The 14,776-nt window shown below is 44.5% G+C and overlaps 1 protein-coding gene across 3 annotated transcripts; it reads left to right on the top strand.

Moving 5' to 3' along the window:
- Positions 1 to 740: 740 nt before the first annotated feature.
- Positions 741 to 14,772, top strand: CCDC62 (coiled-coil domain containing 62). Of its 3 annotated transcripts, none has more exons than XM_033076221.1 (12): positions 741 to 893; positions 1,175 to 1,367; positions 1,943 to 2,109; positions 2,386 to 2,487; positions 2,815 to 2,986; positions 3,072 to 3,173; positions 4,105 to 4,193; positions 4,940 to 5,040; positions 6,195 to 6,356; positions 9,361 to 9,514; positions 10,099 to 10,227; positions 13,933 to 14,772. In XM_033076221.1, exons 1-12 carry the CDS (start codon positions 858 to 860, stop codon positions 13,960 to 13,962), a joined length of 1,437 nt encoding a protein of 478 aa, XP_032932112.1. In that variant the 5' UTR covers positions 741 to 857; the 3' UTR covers positions 13,963 to 14,772. The 3 variants fall into 3 exon arrangements, with proteins under 3 accessions (XP_032932112.1, XP_032932111.1, XP_032932113.1); XM_033076220.1 differs by having other exon boundaries at positions 5,628 to 6,356; XM_033076222.1 differs by lacking the exon at positions 6,195 to 6,356.
- The last annotated feature ends 4 nt before the right edge of the window (positions 14,773 to 14,776 follow it).

Below are 14,776 nucleotides of genomic sequence, written 5' to 3'. Positions count from 1 at the left end.
CAAAAACAGCCTCGAGCATGGATTTGGTGCTTTTTGTTTCACTGCTCCATTTAATAACAATAAATGCTCCCTGGTGGCAGAGTCCTGGAAGTGACGTGATCCTGTCACTGCAGAAAGTGAACTGAAAGCCAAGGGGGTGATGTGTCAGACACTGTGTTCTCTTCCTGTAAAGTTACTTTTTTTGGTGATTTCTATTTATAAACCATGGGTGTAGCTGAAGAGAGAACTCCATCCCTGTGGTTGGAAAGAGTGTATCTCAAGAGCTGCCTGTATCTCTATAGCCCTGGACAGGGAAGTTGCATTCCAGCCTGATTCTTATTCATCCCTGTTAACAACGTTATTAATTACCACATTTTTCTAGCAGCTCCAGCAGAGCCGCCGGGGTGAGGCGGCCGCGGGATTCGAACCCGGGGAGTGCAGGACTCGAACCGGGAGCCCCGGGACTCGAACCCGCGGCCCCTTCGCTGAGAGGGGGCGGAGCTTCCCCCAACGGCGGGCGGGGCCGGGCGGGGCCGGTGGGTCGGGGGCGCCCGGGGGTAACGGGGGGTAACGAGCGCGGCACGGCGGGCAGGGGAAGCCCTTGCGCTTAGGAAGGGCCGCCCCAGCCGGGCAGGGCAGCGGGGGAAAGCCCTGCGGGCCTGCCCGGGACCGGGGGCCGCTCCCCGGGGGTGCTGGTACCTCAGGGCCCCCCTCAGGCCTGTGCGAGGCCTCAGGGCCGCCCCCGCCCCGCCCGGCTCAGGGCCGCTTGTGCCCCCTCAGGGTCGGCGGTACCGGGGGATTCTCCATGCTGAGAGTGACAGCTCTGAAGCGTTCCCCGTTCCACTAATGCCTGGCAGAGTTCTGGCCCCCAGTCCCCTATGAGTTCATCAGTACTACGTTCTGCTTCGCCCCAGGTAAAACACGAGAGCGCCGTTAGCAATCAGCTCTGGTTTGGGTAGGAGGGGACGCTGTGCTGCTGAGGGGTTGAGTCACGGACCGCAGGTGGTGCCGCCTCGTTCTGCCAAGGGCTTCAGTCGAGGGCCGCAGGTGGTACCACGAGCAAAAGGAACTTCTCAGAATGGTCTCTATTTATAATATAAACATAGCTCAACTAAAAATAAACCCCTCGAGTTTATTATGAGAGAAGTTGTCACTTCCTTGTGTTGAAATGCATTCCGTGTCTCACCTTTTGTAGGCATTTAGCCCTGATCGCAAGAACAGCATCATTAGGAGGCAGAGACAGGAGCTCAAGCTTTTAATTGCAGAACTCAAAGATCGTGACAGGGAGCTCAATGACATGGTGGCAGTGCATGAGAGACACATTCAGGCCTGGGAAGATGATCGCCAAAAAATACTGAGTTTAGCAGAACGATGCAGCTTGTTAACTAGTAAGTGTTGTGAGGTAAAGGTGAGATCTTAGTCTCGTGTTCAGGTGCTTCAACCCCTCAATAATGGTTTTGCATCATATAAGGAAGCATTTCCTACCCTTCAGCCTTAAATTTTATTGTCTTTCTCTGAGATCTAAACTTCCACACTGGTGCTGAAGTGATGTGATCTTCAAGGGAGGTGTGATGATCAGACCACTCTTTCTCATCTGAATGTGTAAACTGCTTATGTGAATTCTTAAAAAAATAATATGATTAAATAAATGTGAGGCAAGAGAAAAATTTGCAACCTGCTGGTGAGTTACAGAGCCCTGTGCCCTGAGGTTCTGCTGCATAGCTCTGAACAAACACAAACCACCCAGCAAAACACCTGGTGGCTCTGAAAAGTCTCAGTACAGAGCTCCCCACACAGTTCCTGTCCCATCTGACCTGGGTAGCCAGGGAATCCTCCTGCAGAGTGTGCAACATAATCATCCAGCTCTGAATCATGTGGGTTAAATTATTTCTGGGATTTGAGAAATTTCATGACAACCTCTGAGCTGTTTTCTCACGTGTAATTTTGTCTCCTTCCTTTTCAGGTGAGCTGAACGAGAGAAATGCAATTATAAAGTCACTGACCAAAAGGTTAAAGTTATTAGAATCCCAGCATAATGACAGTAAGATAACACTTGAAAGCACACAACAGAAGTTTAAAGAGCTCACTCAAAAAGTGACAGATTCATCTGTTCACTGCCAGGCTCTGGAGGTAGGGGTTGAGTAATGGTCTGGGTTTGTAGTCCATGCATTAACAGGATGCCTGTGATGAAATGTAACATTCCAAAACTGTGACATGCAGGGTATTCAGACCCTTGATCATGAGCAAACTGGGGAACAGTTTTTACTCCTGCCCTCTTTTCTCCAGTTTACTCAGGATCCCACGTTGCCATTCACAGTGTTTAAATAACATCGTGGATGCATTTACTGGGGAAAAATGATAACTTTGAATCTGAAGTAATAGTTGACACTTATTTCTGTTCACTAGGAGAAAAATCAGAGTCTGCACTGCTCAGTTTTGGAGCTGTCTGCTAAAACAGGTCAGCTGCAAGCGAGGGAGCAGGAGCTTCTCAACATGCTTCAGCTGAAGGTAACATCTGCAACATCTGTCAGCTCATGGGCACTAAATGTGGTCAAACAGCAGTGCAGCTGTGGGTGACAGTGCCACCAGGCTTCTGTCACTGGTGATCTCACTCGTGGTTAATTCTTATGTTTGTTTGAGAAGGGAAAAGTGGTCAACCATAAACTGGTTTATTTTCAATTAAAAAAGCTTGTTTCCAAGATTTAATTTGGTGAGTTTTTTCCTCAAAAGCTCAGAAGGAAGTCTGTGCATCACTTCACTGCAGAAAAATCTGCTATTGTTTTGTCAAAACCCATCCATGATATAAAAAATAAGAATGGTGTTTTTCTATTTCAGGACAAGGCCTTAATTGAAACAACTGATCAGATTACTGAGGTTGCATCTAAATTTAAAACACTGGAGAATGCACTGCGTGCAGCAAAGTTGGAGGAATTCAGTCGCAACAGAGAACAGCAGGACCTCAAGCTGACACTGAATGATGTGGTGTTTCAAGTAAATAAGATGAAAGGTAAATGTTTCTGCTGGGCACCTGATTTAATGTAGGCCAGCACGATTCCTTTTCACTCTGGGAAATGCTACATTTTGTTTTACAGATGTCCTCTCTGAAAAGATGAAAGAAAGCAGCAAGCACCAGGAAGAAATCAGTCACCTGAAACATGAGAATGGCTGCTTGAGGAGTGAGCTGATCCTGGCAGGTGAGGGTGGCCAGTTGGCTTTTCATGCCTTGGCTTTCAGTGGCTCAGAGACCTCTGGGCAGCAATTCACTGTGAAGGAAGCAGTTTGTTACCTGCCTTCCTTGCAGTTTAATAAAAGTACATCCCTTGTGTGCCATTCTTCTGTAGAAGCAATGTCTGGGCCTTCTGCAGGGACACTTCATAAAATCTTGTGATAGCACAAAGTTCACCACAGTGATTACACAGGGAGGAGTAAGTGACTCGGGGATGCTCTCCTGAAAATGTAGAGACTTCCTCTTCTCTGCTGCTTCCTTTAAGTGATGGGTTTGGTTTAGGCTGGTTTCATATGCAGGCCTTTGGCAAACTGCATCTCTGTGATGCCTTTGGTTTTGGGTGGAAGAACATCTTGTGCTGCAGTAGATAGGAAAGGTCACTGCAATATTCTTGTAGACAGCCACAGAAACCTTGAAAGATTAGGTGGCCAAAGGTGTCCTCTGCTGTGAGATAATTTCCTTGCCTATCATTTTTAGTCTGCTATTACCTTTTCAGATATTGATCCCATGTCTCATTGTTTTAAAACCAACAGAATTGGGATTTATTTCTCTGCACTTCCCATGATGTGCATAAATCAGAATTAATTAACTGAATTTCCTTTCCTCTTTCCTCTTTTCCCTTTTCCTTTCTGAAAACATTAAATAAATCAGTCAGTGAAGCCCAGTATTGCTGCTAGTGAAATGAAGCCAGGTGCTGAGGAAAAGTCCAAGGAAAACACTTGATTTTTTGTTTTCTTGTGGGTTTTGTGCTCTTCTTATCTGGAGGAGAAATAGATCCTGTTGATCTTAAGAAAATGTTTTGTTTTGGTACCACCTTCTACAGACACATCATTAGCAATGCACTTGCTTTGTGTGTATCCACCTGAAGTAATAAAAATAATTATTATGTTTTGAAACAGTGGAGGAAGCACAGAGAAAGGATCAACTTTATCAGTTTACCAAGTCTAAACAAGTGCGGATTGAAAAGGAATTGTGCAGTTTGCGACAGGTACAGCCCTCATTGTTAGCTTAGAGCTTAGAGGAGGATTAGTGTGGAACAATGTAAAAAAGTTAGATCTAGGTATTATTGATTAGGAAAAAAAAATCTGTTTGTGCCTTGCTGGGATCCCTGTAGAATGTTGATTTGTTTCATTTGGGTTAAGTGAAAAGCCCATGGTGCCCCCAGGCATGTGAAGGGCAGCAGGATTGGGATTGCACACCTGCCCAAGGTGAACTCAGCAAGGTAAGGGCACAGTGTCCTGGCAGATCTGTTTCTCACAACTTAAACCCTGTGTGTTCAGCTGCTCTCAGCTGAGGTTCTCAAAGCATGTTCCATGCTTTTAGTTGCAAATGATTGATGGATAGTTACCTTCTCCATTAGCTTTGCAAAAAATCCCCTGCAGTGGAATCCAAATCCCATGATCACCATCCATGTCCTGTAATTCTGTAGCTGTGAACAATATAATGACATGTATTAAATATCAGGTAACAGTAATGATATTTTATTTATTGTTCAGTGTGGTTCCATCTTAGAAGAATATTCTAATCTTCTAATAGAAATCCTGTTTAGTACTGCAATATGTTATTTTCCTAAATACATGCAGAGATGTCCTCTTAGGTTTGGAAGTCTTTGTCAATAGTTTGACTATATAAAAACATTTTGAGGATGTTTTTGGGAGACAACACTGTGGTATTACCTGATGATGATATTCCTGCTCCCAGACATTCACTAATGGCCCTCACTGCCTCTGGCAGGTCTGTGTGAAACAGCAGCAGGACTTACACTTCCTTCATGTCAACTTGGACAGCTCTCAGGAGTTCATGCAAAAGCATGAAAAGGCAGCAAGTGAGAGGAGGTAAAGACAGTTTAAATATTTTTTTTTCTTAAATAGGTTTTCCTCAGAGAGAGATTTCACTGTTCAGCCCCAGCTAACATCCTAACAGGGGCGTGTGCTGGCTTTGCTGGACTCGACCACAAACATCCAGTGAAGCTGTCAAGTACCTTGTGTTTTATTTGGTCAGGAGAGGCCATGAGCATCAGTCACAGACCAAGTGTTGTAACAGGCCAGACAGCTCATGATTTTTTTAGAAAGTGAACTAGTCTGGTGGTAGGGGTGTTAATCTGGCTCCCTACTACTTTGGTTTAAAAAGCAAAGTTTATTTTAGGAAGTAAACTCAGAGAATTGGTGCACACCCTGGAGGTTCAGACAGAATCACTGTATTGTGTAAAACATGAGGGAACTCTCAGACTGATTTTGAAAAGCAACAGCCAAATCTGGGCAGATTTTCTGTGGGGTTTTGGCAGGATACAGCTGCCTGGTGATGTGTGAGCCGCTGCAGAACCGTGGCAGCAGCAGCCTGTGTTCTGTAGAGCTTTAGGAGTGCACTTGGGGATGCTCTTTACCTGCAGTGTTTCTGACTTGTTTTTGTCGTGCCGTTGTAGCGCAGGGGCCGCAGTCTCTGCCTCTGAGAGCCCCAGCGACACAGACAAGGGTAGGACTGAGGGCAGCCACAGGATGTGCGAGGAGCGTGGAACTGCACCAGTTCCAGCGAGTAGGGTAAATCCCACCCCTGAGATGTGTGAAGTAGATAATAGACAGTTACTGAATGCTTCAGATTTGGAGGAAACTACCTCAGCATTCTTAAACCGGTGTCAAAAAGCTGAGAAAGGCTTGGCCGTCCCTGCGGAAGAGGGAGAAAAGCAGGATGTTGCATCAAGCTTTGATGAGCTACACAGTGAAAAATGTCGTGAGGCAAACAACACAAGGCCATTGAGAAACAGGGAAATTGGAGAGAATGGAGTGAAAAGCAGAGACAGAAAATCCTTTGACGTGTCTTTGCCTTCATATGATCATTGGCTTAACATCAAATCTCGTGTAGATTTGCAAAGCACTTTGATCCAGAACAACATCACATCTGACAAAACTGGTAATGAAGAGAGATCTGACATTGAGTGTGGCCAAAAAAGCAGAGAGTCTCCTGTGACTTACAAGTCTGAATCTGATTCCAGTGTTAATAACTTCGTCATGAATAAAGAACGGTGGAAGCCTCTATCAGATCTGGAATGGCTGGAGATTTTCAAACCCCAAAAGAGAGATGGAAATACGTGCCATGGAAAAGATCACAGCTGTTTCAAGACTGCACAAGAGATGAAATGTACCTGCTCAAAAAGGTTATGAATTTGTTGCCTCTAAGAAATAAGCATAAGCTAGATGTATGTAGAAACTTAGGTGTATAAGCTCTCAGTATTATCTCAAGCTGTGTTTAAAGTAACTGCTGTTTTAAATTTAGTCTATCAACCCGAAAAGTAATGAATTTAAAATAAAAATAGCTCTTAAAGTATCATGATTCTATTTTTATGCATTTATTTTTTTCTCCTCTCTTATCCCCAAGAGGTGTGTGGGCAGGAGAAGCTGCAATACCAAATAACTTAGCCAAATACACTAATTGAGAAAATCTTACAATTTTTTGAAATCCCAGGTGTTGCTTCTAACTCTGATGGGTCAAATATGTTCTGACCAGAACTGAGCTTGTACAGTGATGTTTCTGTGAGGCAAGAAACAGATCCAGGTTTTGTGTGATGCTTTATGACTGTGTTATTTCTATTGAGAAATCAGACCTTGGCTGGGCAAGAATGTAGGACACAGCTCTGAGCACAGGCTGCTGCCTCTGTCAGGGCAAGAAATGAGATGGCAAGATTTAAAGGACAGCAATCTGTCCACTCTCCAGTTTGTGGGACTCTATCCTTGTGTTTGTGCTGTGGGAGGAAAAGGACATGTGGTTGGGGATGAGCAGGATGAGGTTTCTAATGCTGAGAAGTGTCAGAAGAAGACTCAGGTGCCTCAGTGATGTTGGAATGTCTGCGAGATAAAAACCTGCTGTGTGTTTACTGAAGTGGCTTTGTGCCTGCATAAGCAAAGGCATTCAGAGCTGGGACTTGCTGTGGATTTGTTCTGTTGGTTCCTCTGTTTCCTTTCAAAAAATTGATTTACCAGCTGTATTTTAGAAGGATTTCTGAAGTTTCACAGTGATTTCATAGCTGCTTTTTAGCCAGAGGAGAGGAGCCTTCCAGCTGGTGGTTTGACAAGCACAGTAAATGAACAGCTGTTTAAACCTGCTCAGTGTTTGCCAGCAAGCTTGCCCAGCATCCAAACAGATTAATCTTATGGAATGGAAAGATCTGATGTATGGATGCTTTCATTCTGTGTGGCTTTTGAAACAGAAATATTGTAGAAATTGTTGCTGCAGTGAGACAGACCTGTTCAGAAACAAGGTGAATGGGCAGCCAGTGAAAAAGAATGCTGGCCTGGCACATTCCCATGTGCCTTAGCTGAGCTTCACACACTGTGTGGGCTCTCTCTAGTTTCCACTGCCTATAAATCATTGAAAAGACTCTACTCCCCTTCTGTCTACCCTGACCTTTCTTATCAACTCCCCCAGCAGCACCAAAGACACACTGCCATCCCTCCAAATCCCTTTTGTGGCTGGATCATGAAAGCTGCTTTCACTTTTTCTCTTGCCCTATTTGTCTTGTCCTTGAGTGAATTTTAAGGGAAAAGGAACAAATTCAACCTGGGCAGTGCAGCTAGAACAGATCTCCTCCAGTTAGGGGGGGCTGTGCTGCCCATTTGGGATTTGCTGCTGAGCTCTCCAGTTTTCTTGATGCCCACGTTTGGTGCTGGGGCCCTGCTGATTGGAGATGGATTGCCTCAGTGCAAATCCCTGCCTGTCTGCTCTCCAGCCTCTGCTGACTCGGATTTGCCAGGCAATAAATCCTCGCCCGTAAATGGGAGGAAGGCAGGAGCATTGCTTCTGTGAAGGGATTAATGGCAGAGACCAAACACAACATTCCTCCTGGGGCTTGAATCTGGATCCTCCAGTTTTCCATTGCTGCTTTCAGAGTGCTGATGATGTAGTTTGTGTTTAGGGAAGGGTGCTGGCACCTCCCTGTCAGCCCAGTGAATATTTTTGCCATGAGTTCCTGAGTTCTGGAACGGCCAACAAGGAGGCTGTTAACAGTCAAATACCTTCCCCAGTGGCAGAGGGGATTGTGAAATCCCAGAGTGCAGGAATCCTTTCTGTGTGCTCTGACTTGGTGACTTCATTTATCTTGGGCCAACGTTTGGATTTTTATCTCAGTTCTCATTATACAGATGAAACATCAGTAGATATTTGTTGAGTCTGCTCAGGCTGGAACTAATCCACCCATTCCTGAGCCATTTCCCTGCCTCAAAACCAAACCTGTGTCCCCTTCCTTTCCAACCTGTGTGTTTTCCAGGACAGGCCTGCTCATCTCATCTCCTCACATTCCTGTTCCAGGCTGCTTGTTCCCTCACATCTCCACAGAACCTTTTCTTGTCAGAAACACAGAAATGAGCTTTTCTCTCCCAAAAGAGAGCCAGTTTTATCCCAGTGTTTTATGGGAGAAGTGAAATAGGACACAGCAGACACTCATGAGCTGGCAACTCTCATGGGGGCTTTTTCCTAGATTGAATGTCAGTTAAAAAGACACTTATTTTTAACAGTCTTACCAGGCATGGAATGCATTGTTACACCAAACTAATGAAATGTCATCAATTCAAAGATGGTATTTTCTTTAAAATACACATCTTTTTTTTTTGTTATTTGCCAATCTAGGCAGGGCTAGCACTCTGTTTCTGTTGTGTTCAGATGTTGATGAGTGTGGTTTGCCCCTGTATTTAAAAATAAATAAACCCAAGCCTCTTTGGGAAAGCTCTCCTGTGATCTCTGAAGTGAGATGATGCCTGTAAAACATTATGAAATTCCCTTGAAAAGGTACACCTACAAATATTAATTTGTCTAATGGTTGATTAGAAGGGATTTGGGTGTGAGAGGGGAGCAGGTAGCAGAGTACTGGGAAGAACAAAGTATTGCCTTTCATGTGCTCCTTGCAAGGTTAAATACACACTCAAGCACATGGTCATGGAGCTGGTTGGGACTGGTTGAATGTCAAACCCTGGTCCTCAGAGGATGAGACTGCTCTGGGGAAGCTGTTAAACATGGGAATGCTCTGAGGAGCAGGGTTATCTCCCAAGCTTCTTGTTTGCCTTGGCTCAGGGCCCACACTTATTTATGTTGTGCCACGATTTTCCCTTGAAAGTTTAGAAAGGATTGTGATGCTGTTCCTGCCAATGTCTTAATTTTTTTTTTAACAGTGAAGAAAACGTGAATCTGAATTCCCTCCACTTGGCTTCCCTCTCAACATCCACTCAGAAGAACAACATGACTCAAAATTCTGGTGAAGATTCCCCTCTGGACATCAGTGACCTAGCAGTGACTAACCCAACAAACAGATACTTCATGAACACAGTCAGTACCTTATTGCACAATGTCCTTGACTGATTTTAAGGGGAATTATGGGGAATTATGGCTGATGGTAGGGATGCAAATGTCTCCTGGCATGGAAGAACCCAAATTATGAGACAGCAGCCTTATGGCAAAGGTGATAACATATTTTTTTTTAAAGTAACTCCTTGTTGCCTCAATATGTCTTGGACAGCATAGGTATAAATGAGTTTTTTAAAAATGAACAAGGTTTTGGAATGAAAAGCTGCAGAAAAATGGATGCTGGCTAATTGGTAATTCCACTAAATACCTGAGCACATGTGGATGCAGTTATCAGAAGCTATTGGACATTGTTTCTTTCCTGTTCTGCTTGGTCTTCCCTCTTTCTCATGTCTTTATTCTCCCCTTCATCCCTGAAGTACCTCTCTTGTGAGTGCTCCATGTACCTGCATGTGGAAATCTGTTAAAAATGAAAGGAAAGAACTCTGTGTTTATCAGAAACACCAGCAGTTAGACAGAATCTGTTACTTCACAGTATTTTGAACAGAAACATTTCAAAATCAAAAAAGCTCTTTCCATGACTTTGGCTCCCTCTCTGTGTCCTGCAGGACACCAGTTCCCTGTTCTGGAAGCTGGAGCGCTCGCTGGCCCAGTCCCGACAGATGCTGGCTGATCTGGAGCTCAGCCTCCTCCACACCAGCCCTTCCTCCATTCCCAACACCCACAACAAGAATAAGGTACAGATTGCTGTCCCAGGACGAGGGTGAGGTGCTCAGGAATACTGACTGGGAGCATCCTTGCCCTTGTGCTTGGCTTGCACTGCATTAGCAAAGCATGAGGACAATATTGAAGAGACAACTCCTGCACGCCTTAGTGCTTGAATTTTTTATAGAGTTCTGTTTGGCTGCTCAAGGTCATGACAGGATTTTACTCCTGCGTGTGTCTGAGCAGATGGAAGGCAGAAGTCATTTTGGGGCAAGCTGTAGGAGGTCTAGAAAAAAAGTGAACACTGGTTCTTTCTCACTTGAAGCCAGTGAGATGATTTCTCAGGCTCAGCACACACTCACTGCTCTGCTGTCCCAGAGACTCACAGTCAGAACTGGTTTGTTATTATATTCATGGAAAGGAGGGCAGTGTAGGGAATAGGTGGTGTATTGGATACTTGGGGTGTGAATTTAAACCAGAAGCTCAAATAAATGCAGAGGTTTTGTGGGTTAGTAGTTTTAGCTCCTTCACTGCAGGGTCAGAGAATATATTCAGTGGTCAAAGAAAAGAACCTGTATGCAGCTGTCATGGCAGTTTATTTTATGAGCACAAGTGCTGATAAAGTTCCTGTTGAGTATTTGGGCAGTAGGAGTAATCAGAGAAAGGGTCACTTGTTTGGTGGATAAATATCCATAAGAATTTCTACCTTGTTTGACAAGGACATTGTGCCTTTTGTCCCTGGAAATGGGCACACTTGTGCTGCTGTACATCCCAAAGGGAGGGTTTAGGCTCCTGGTTTCAGAGCAGTGCTGTTCCTCATCTTCATCCTCACATGTATCACCTCCCTCTAAAAAGTTGCACTCCTTTTAGCCTTAGATGAACTTGTCCAGAACAACGTTGCTGTAAGGAGCAGACAAAGCCATTTTTATAACATTCAGAACCATAAACCCTTCGCTGTGCTGGGCCTGAGTGTGAAGGTTGTGTGCCAGCGTTTGCAGAAACTGAAAGGATATTTTGTTCAGAAGTTCCTCTGCAGGATTTCATTCAGTGGCAAAGACAGCAGCAGTTTAGTCTTTTGCAAAGACTCCTGAGTAGGAGGATTCCTGAAAAGCTCCCTGCACACAGTGCTTGCTTGTGGCTCTTGCCCAGCCCCATCAGCTGTCTGGCTCCTGCTCACTGCTTGGCACATCCCAGCTCAGCTACTCCGGCTGCCCATGACTCTGCTTTAGAATCTGATGCTGCATTTTTGAGTTGGAAATTGGCTTCTCCTTCAGCACGGGTGCTTTAGTGGATAGAAAATGAAGCAAACTGGTGTGTAGTGGCGGGAGCAGATCCTGAGCCACATCTGTGGAGCTTTGATCTACTTTCAGAGCAGCTCTGGGCAAAAACTCGTCAAGCATGTTTGAGTTAATCTATGCAGGCCAGCTAACCTCTGCTTAAAGCCAGGCTTACCTGGGGCTGTTTTAAACTGAGCTTTAGAATGTAATAAATATGAGATACAGACTTTAGAATTTAAACAGGGGGAATTGGTGCATGTTGGATTCTGTGCCCTGCTGGGGGGAGAGGAGAAGGGGAAATTAAGAAGTGTACCCCTGCTGCTCACCAGCTTGAACCTGGCAGCTCTGGAAATTTTATTCTCTGAGTCCTTTGATTTCCATGTAGTGTTTTTACATTACAATAGGAACAACAGAGCTTGCAGGAACTCTTCACAGAAGCCAGTTATCTGCTGCAGGAGAAAATAGATGCTAAGCTTCTTTTTTTTCTCTGTGATGTTCCCTGAGCATGAAGGTGTTTTCAGCTTGATCTTTTTTTGTTTGCTTCCCTCTTTATAAATGCACCTGCAATATTAATACACTTTATGGGTTTTTGAGATGGGCCTGGCACAGGATTCTAAGTGCATTTCCAATAAAACTCTTGTGAGTACTGTAACAGCAAACAGATATTAAGTCAGCAAGTAGTTCCTTCAGTCAAATAATTAAACTTTTCTTGAGCATGTTCCTCATCCTTGGGGCAGTCAGATCTCACCACTTCATTCCCCAGTATCTGCACTCTCCTTATTGTAGTTAAAACCCTCCTGTGTGTTACAGATAACAGGATCAAGGATGTGAGTATTGTTGAATGAGAGATTGGGAAGTTTTTTCCAGTGCCAAGGCCAAGGGCTGTTTTAGGATACTGTTCCTGGGCTCAGAGCCCCAAAAGCAGAATGTATTGAATAGAGCTGTTTCAGAATATCCAAAGCAGCCTTGCCCACAGCAGATTGGGTTTTTTTGTTTTTGAATCAGGAAATTTCTCACTCTCTGATTATTTGTTCTCCTATTGTGGATTGGATGCTTTCAATAGGCACCACCTTGTCTGGTTCTGAGGACAAAAGAGTAACCAGATATGGTTAAAACCCTGAACACCACATGAAACTGAATAAGAACCAGGAACAGTGAGGAGAAAAACTGGCCAAAAAAAAAGAAATCTGCCAATGCTGACACAACCCAAGCTCATGCCTGCAGAGGGAGGTTACCCCACAGCCACCTGAGCTGTGACACTGTGTGACACCAAGTTTCTCACATGGATGAGCCTTGATCTCTCAGATCTCTCTTGGCTATTCCAGCTGCAGTCCCTGAGCTGTTTGTGCCCTGTGGAGCCAAGCCCTGTGTGCCCTGGGCAGTCAGGCTGCTTTGCAGCACCCTTGTGCTCTGCTGGCTCTGCATTAAACCTGGAGACTCTGAGTCTTCTCTGAGCCCAGAGTGCAGCTGCTGGGGCACTTGGAGAGATGGATGCTGAGTATGGAATGCCAATGTAATGTTCCTGTGCACAGAGAGAGCTCCTCTTTTCCTAAAAAGAGCCCTGGGGTAAAAGCAGCTGGAGGTTTTACAGGTTGAAGCCAGCACTGTGACTTGCATCCTGAAACCACTGATGTTACAAAGCTTCAGGAGCAAATCCCCAAAAGTGCTGAGCCCTGTGCTGAGGCAGCAGAGTGGGGAGAGCACGCTGAGCCTACAGAAATAATCACATCTGCCTCGAGTGAGAGAGAGCCAGTGGAACAAACACTCCACAATCCACTGGAGATCCATGACAAGAGTGAGTGCTCTCCAAGTCACTGGATAATGCATAATTCTCATTTTCTTTCTGTGTTAAAAGGCACTGAATCACTGTGATCAGTTAGATCTAAACCAAAGCAGATCCAGAAATAACTGAACATTTGTGCAGTTTCTTATACAGAAATGATTGAATTGATTTTGGTTGTGTTTGTTTGGTTTTAAATTGCTTTCAGACTCATTTGAGGGCAGGTGCACTGACAAGCATTAGGGCAATTTCCTCCCTAGCTGCCAGTGATTTAGCTGTTCTCATCAGTTGTTTTGCCTCTAGAGAGAGCAGGGTGGGGGGGAGTTGAAAACTCAGGAGGAAAGCAGTGAGTACAAGGCTATATTCAGTTTTGGACACAGCAGCGTGTGCCACTGCTCATAAATGGTGACTCAGTGGCTGGCCTGGGGCACAAAGATCACTCCTTTCCTCAAAGCCAGCTGGAAAGGTTTTATTTCCCAATACCCCAGAGGTGGCCCTGGGACTGTTGCCTTTCTGTGAAGTACTTTGTTTACCTTCTCCTCTTTTTATTTTCACTCTGTGTCCTTACTCTGTTTGCAGTGTGAAAATGTGTGTGGTAAACTCACATAAGTGTTGTTGCTTCAGATATTTGAGAGGAAATGTTCCTGCTTTTTAATAAAAATCTTTTCCATTTTCTGCAGAGGAAGAAGCTCTTTCCATCACAGAGGTAATTCTGAAGATCATCGGCCCAGCAGCTCCAGTGGAAAGTTTCCTCATTTTTTTCTGTGGTCCTCTTGAACGTTTGAAAGACTCACAAGTGGCAAGAAGATGTGACTCTGCAGGAATGTATTTTATCTTGAAATAAAACACAGAATTACGCCAAGATTAACAAAGCTATTTTTATAGCTGAGAGCTCAGGTTAAACACTAGCTTGTTTTTTAAGGATCTGAAGTGTGCAATTGTTACAACATAGGAACTGTTTTTCTTTTTATTTTTTTTATGGCGGCTCAGAAATATTTATAGAGTATGACACAGCCGAGCATTCTCCTTTTTTTTTTTTAGCATATTGTTTTTGTTCTGGATTTCTTGCCTTGTAGAGAGAGATGAATAATGTTTATAGGAAGTTCCCAATTAGTGTTCTGGGCAGGAACTGCCTCCGATGTTGCTGAAATGGGAGAGCTGTCACCCACGAGATGGGCACAGCAACTTTCCACACTCAGGAGCTGGTTCATCCAACACCTGGGATCAGGTGTGTTTGCACTGTAGAGGTAGCCAAGTATGATGTGACCTTTTCTTAGCATTTAAACTGGATTTATCTTTGCTGATTGGGCAAGATGTCCTGTTGCCACAATTTGAATTTATTTTTTAACTAAGAGATCAAATAAGCTAATAAAGGTGATACTGTGCTGTGTCTCTTGCCCATTTAACACATTTAGCACTTGATTTGTGACACTTCTCAGCACAGACAGGAGTGGGCTGTTGGTTGGGAGCACTTTGGGATGCCAGTGCCCCTCCCTCAGCCCAGTGCCAGCATTTTTCCTGCTC

Source organism: Catharus ustulatus, chromosome 18, assembly GCF_009819885.2.
Source record: "Catharus ustulatus isolate bCatUst1 chromosome 18, bCatUst1.pri.v2, whole genome shotgun sequence".
Taxonomy (NCBI): domain Eukaryota; kingdom Metazoa; phylum Chordata; class Aves; order Passeriformes; family Turdidae; genus Catharus; species Catharus ustulatus.
This window is presented reverse-complemented; position numbering and strand designations above follow the sequence as displayed.

Bases quoted from the DNA above. Each gene is read 5' to 3' on its own strand.
- CCDC62 (XM_033076220.1), top strand. From the start codon at position 858: ATGAGTTCATCAGTACTACGTTCTGCTTCGCCCCAG. The intron at 2,110-2,385 runs GTAGGGGTTGAG...TCTGTTCACTAG, and splicing joins TTCACTGCCAGGCTCTGGAG to GAGAAAAATCAGAGTCTGCA. The intron at 10,228-13,932 runs GTACAGATTGCT...CATTTTCTGCAG, and splicing joins ACACCCACAACAAGAATAAG to AGGAAGAAGCTCTTTCCATC.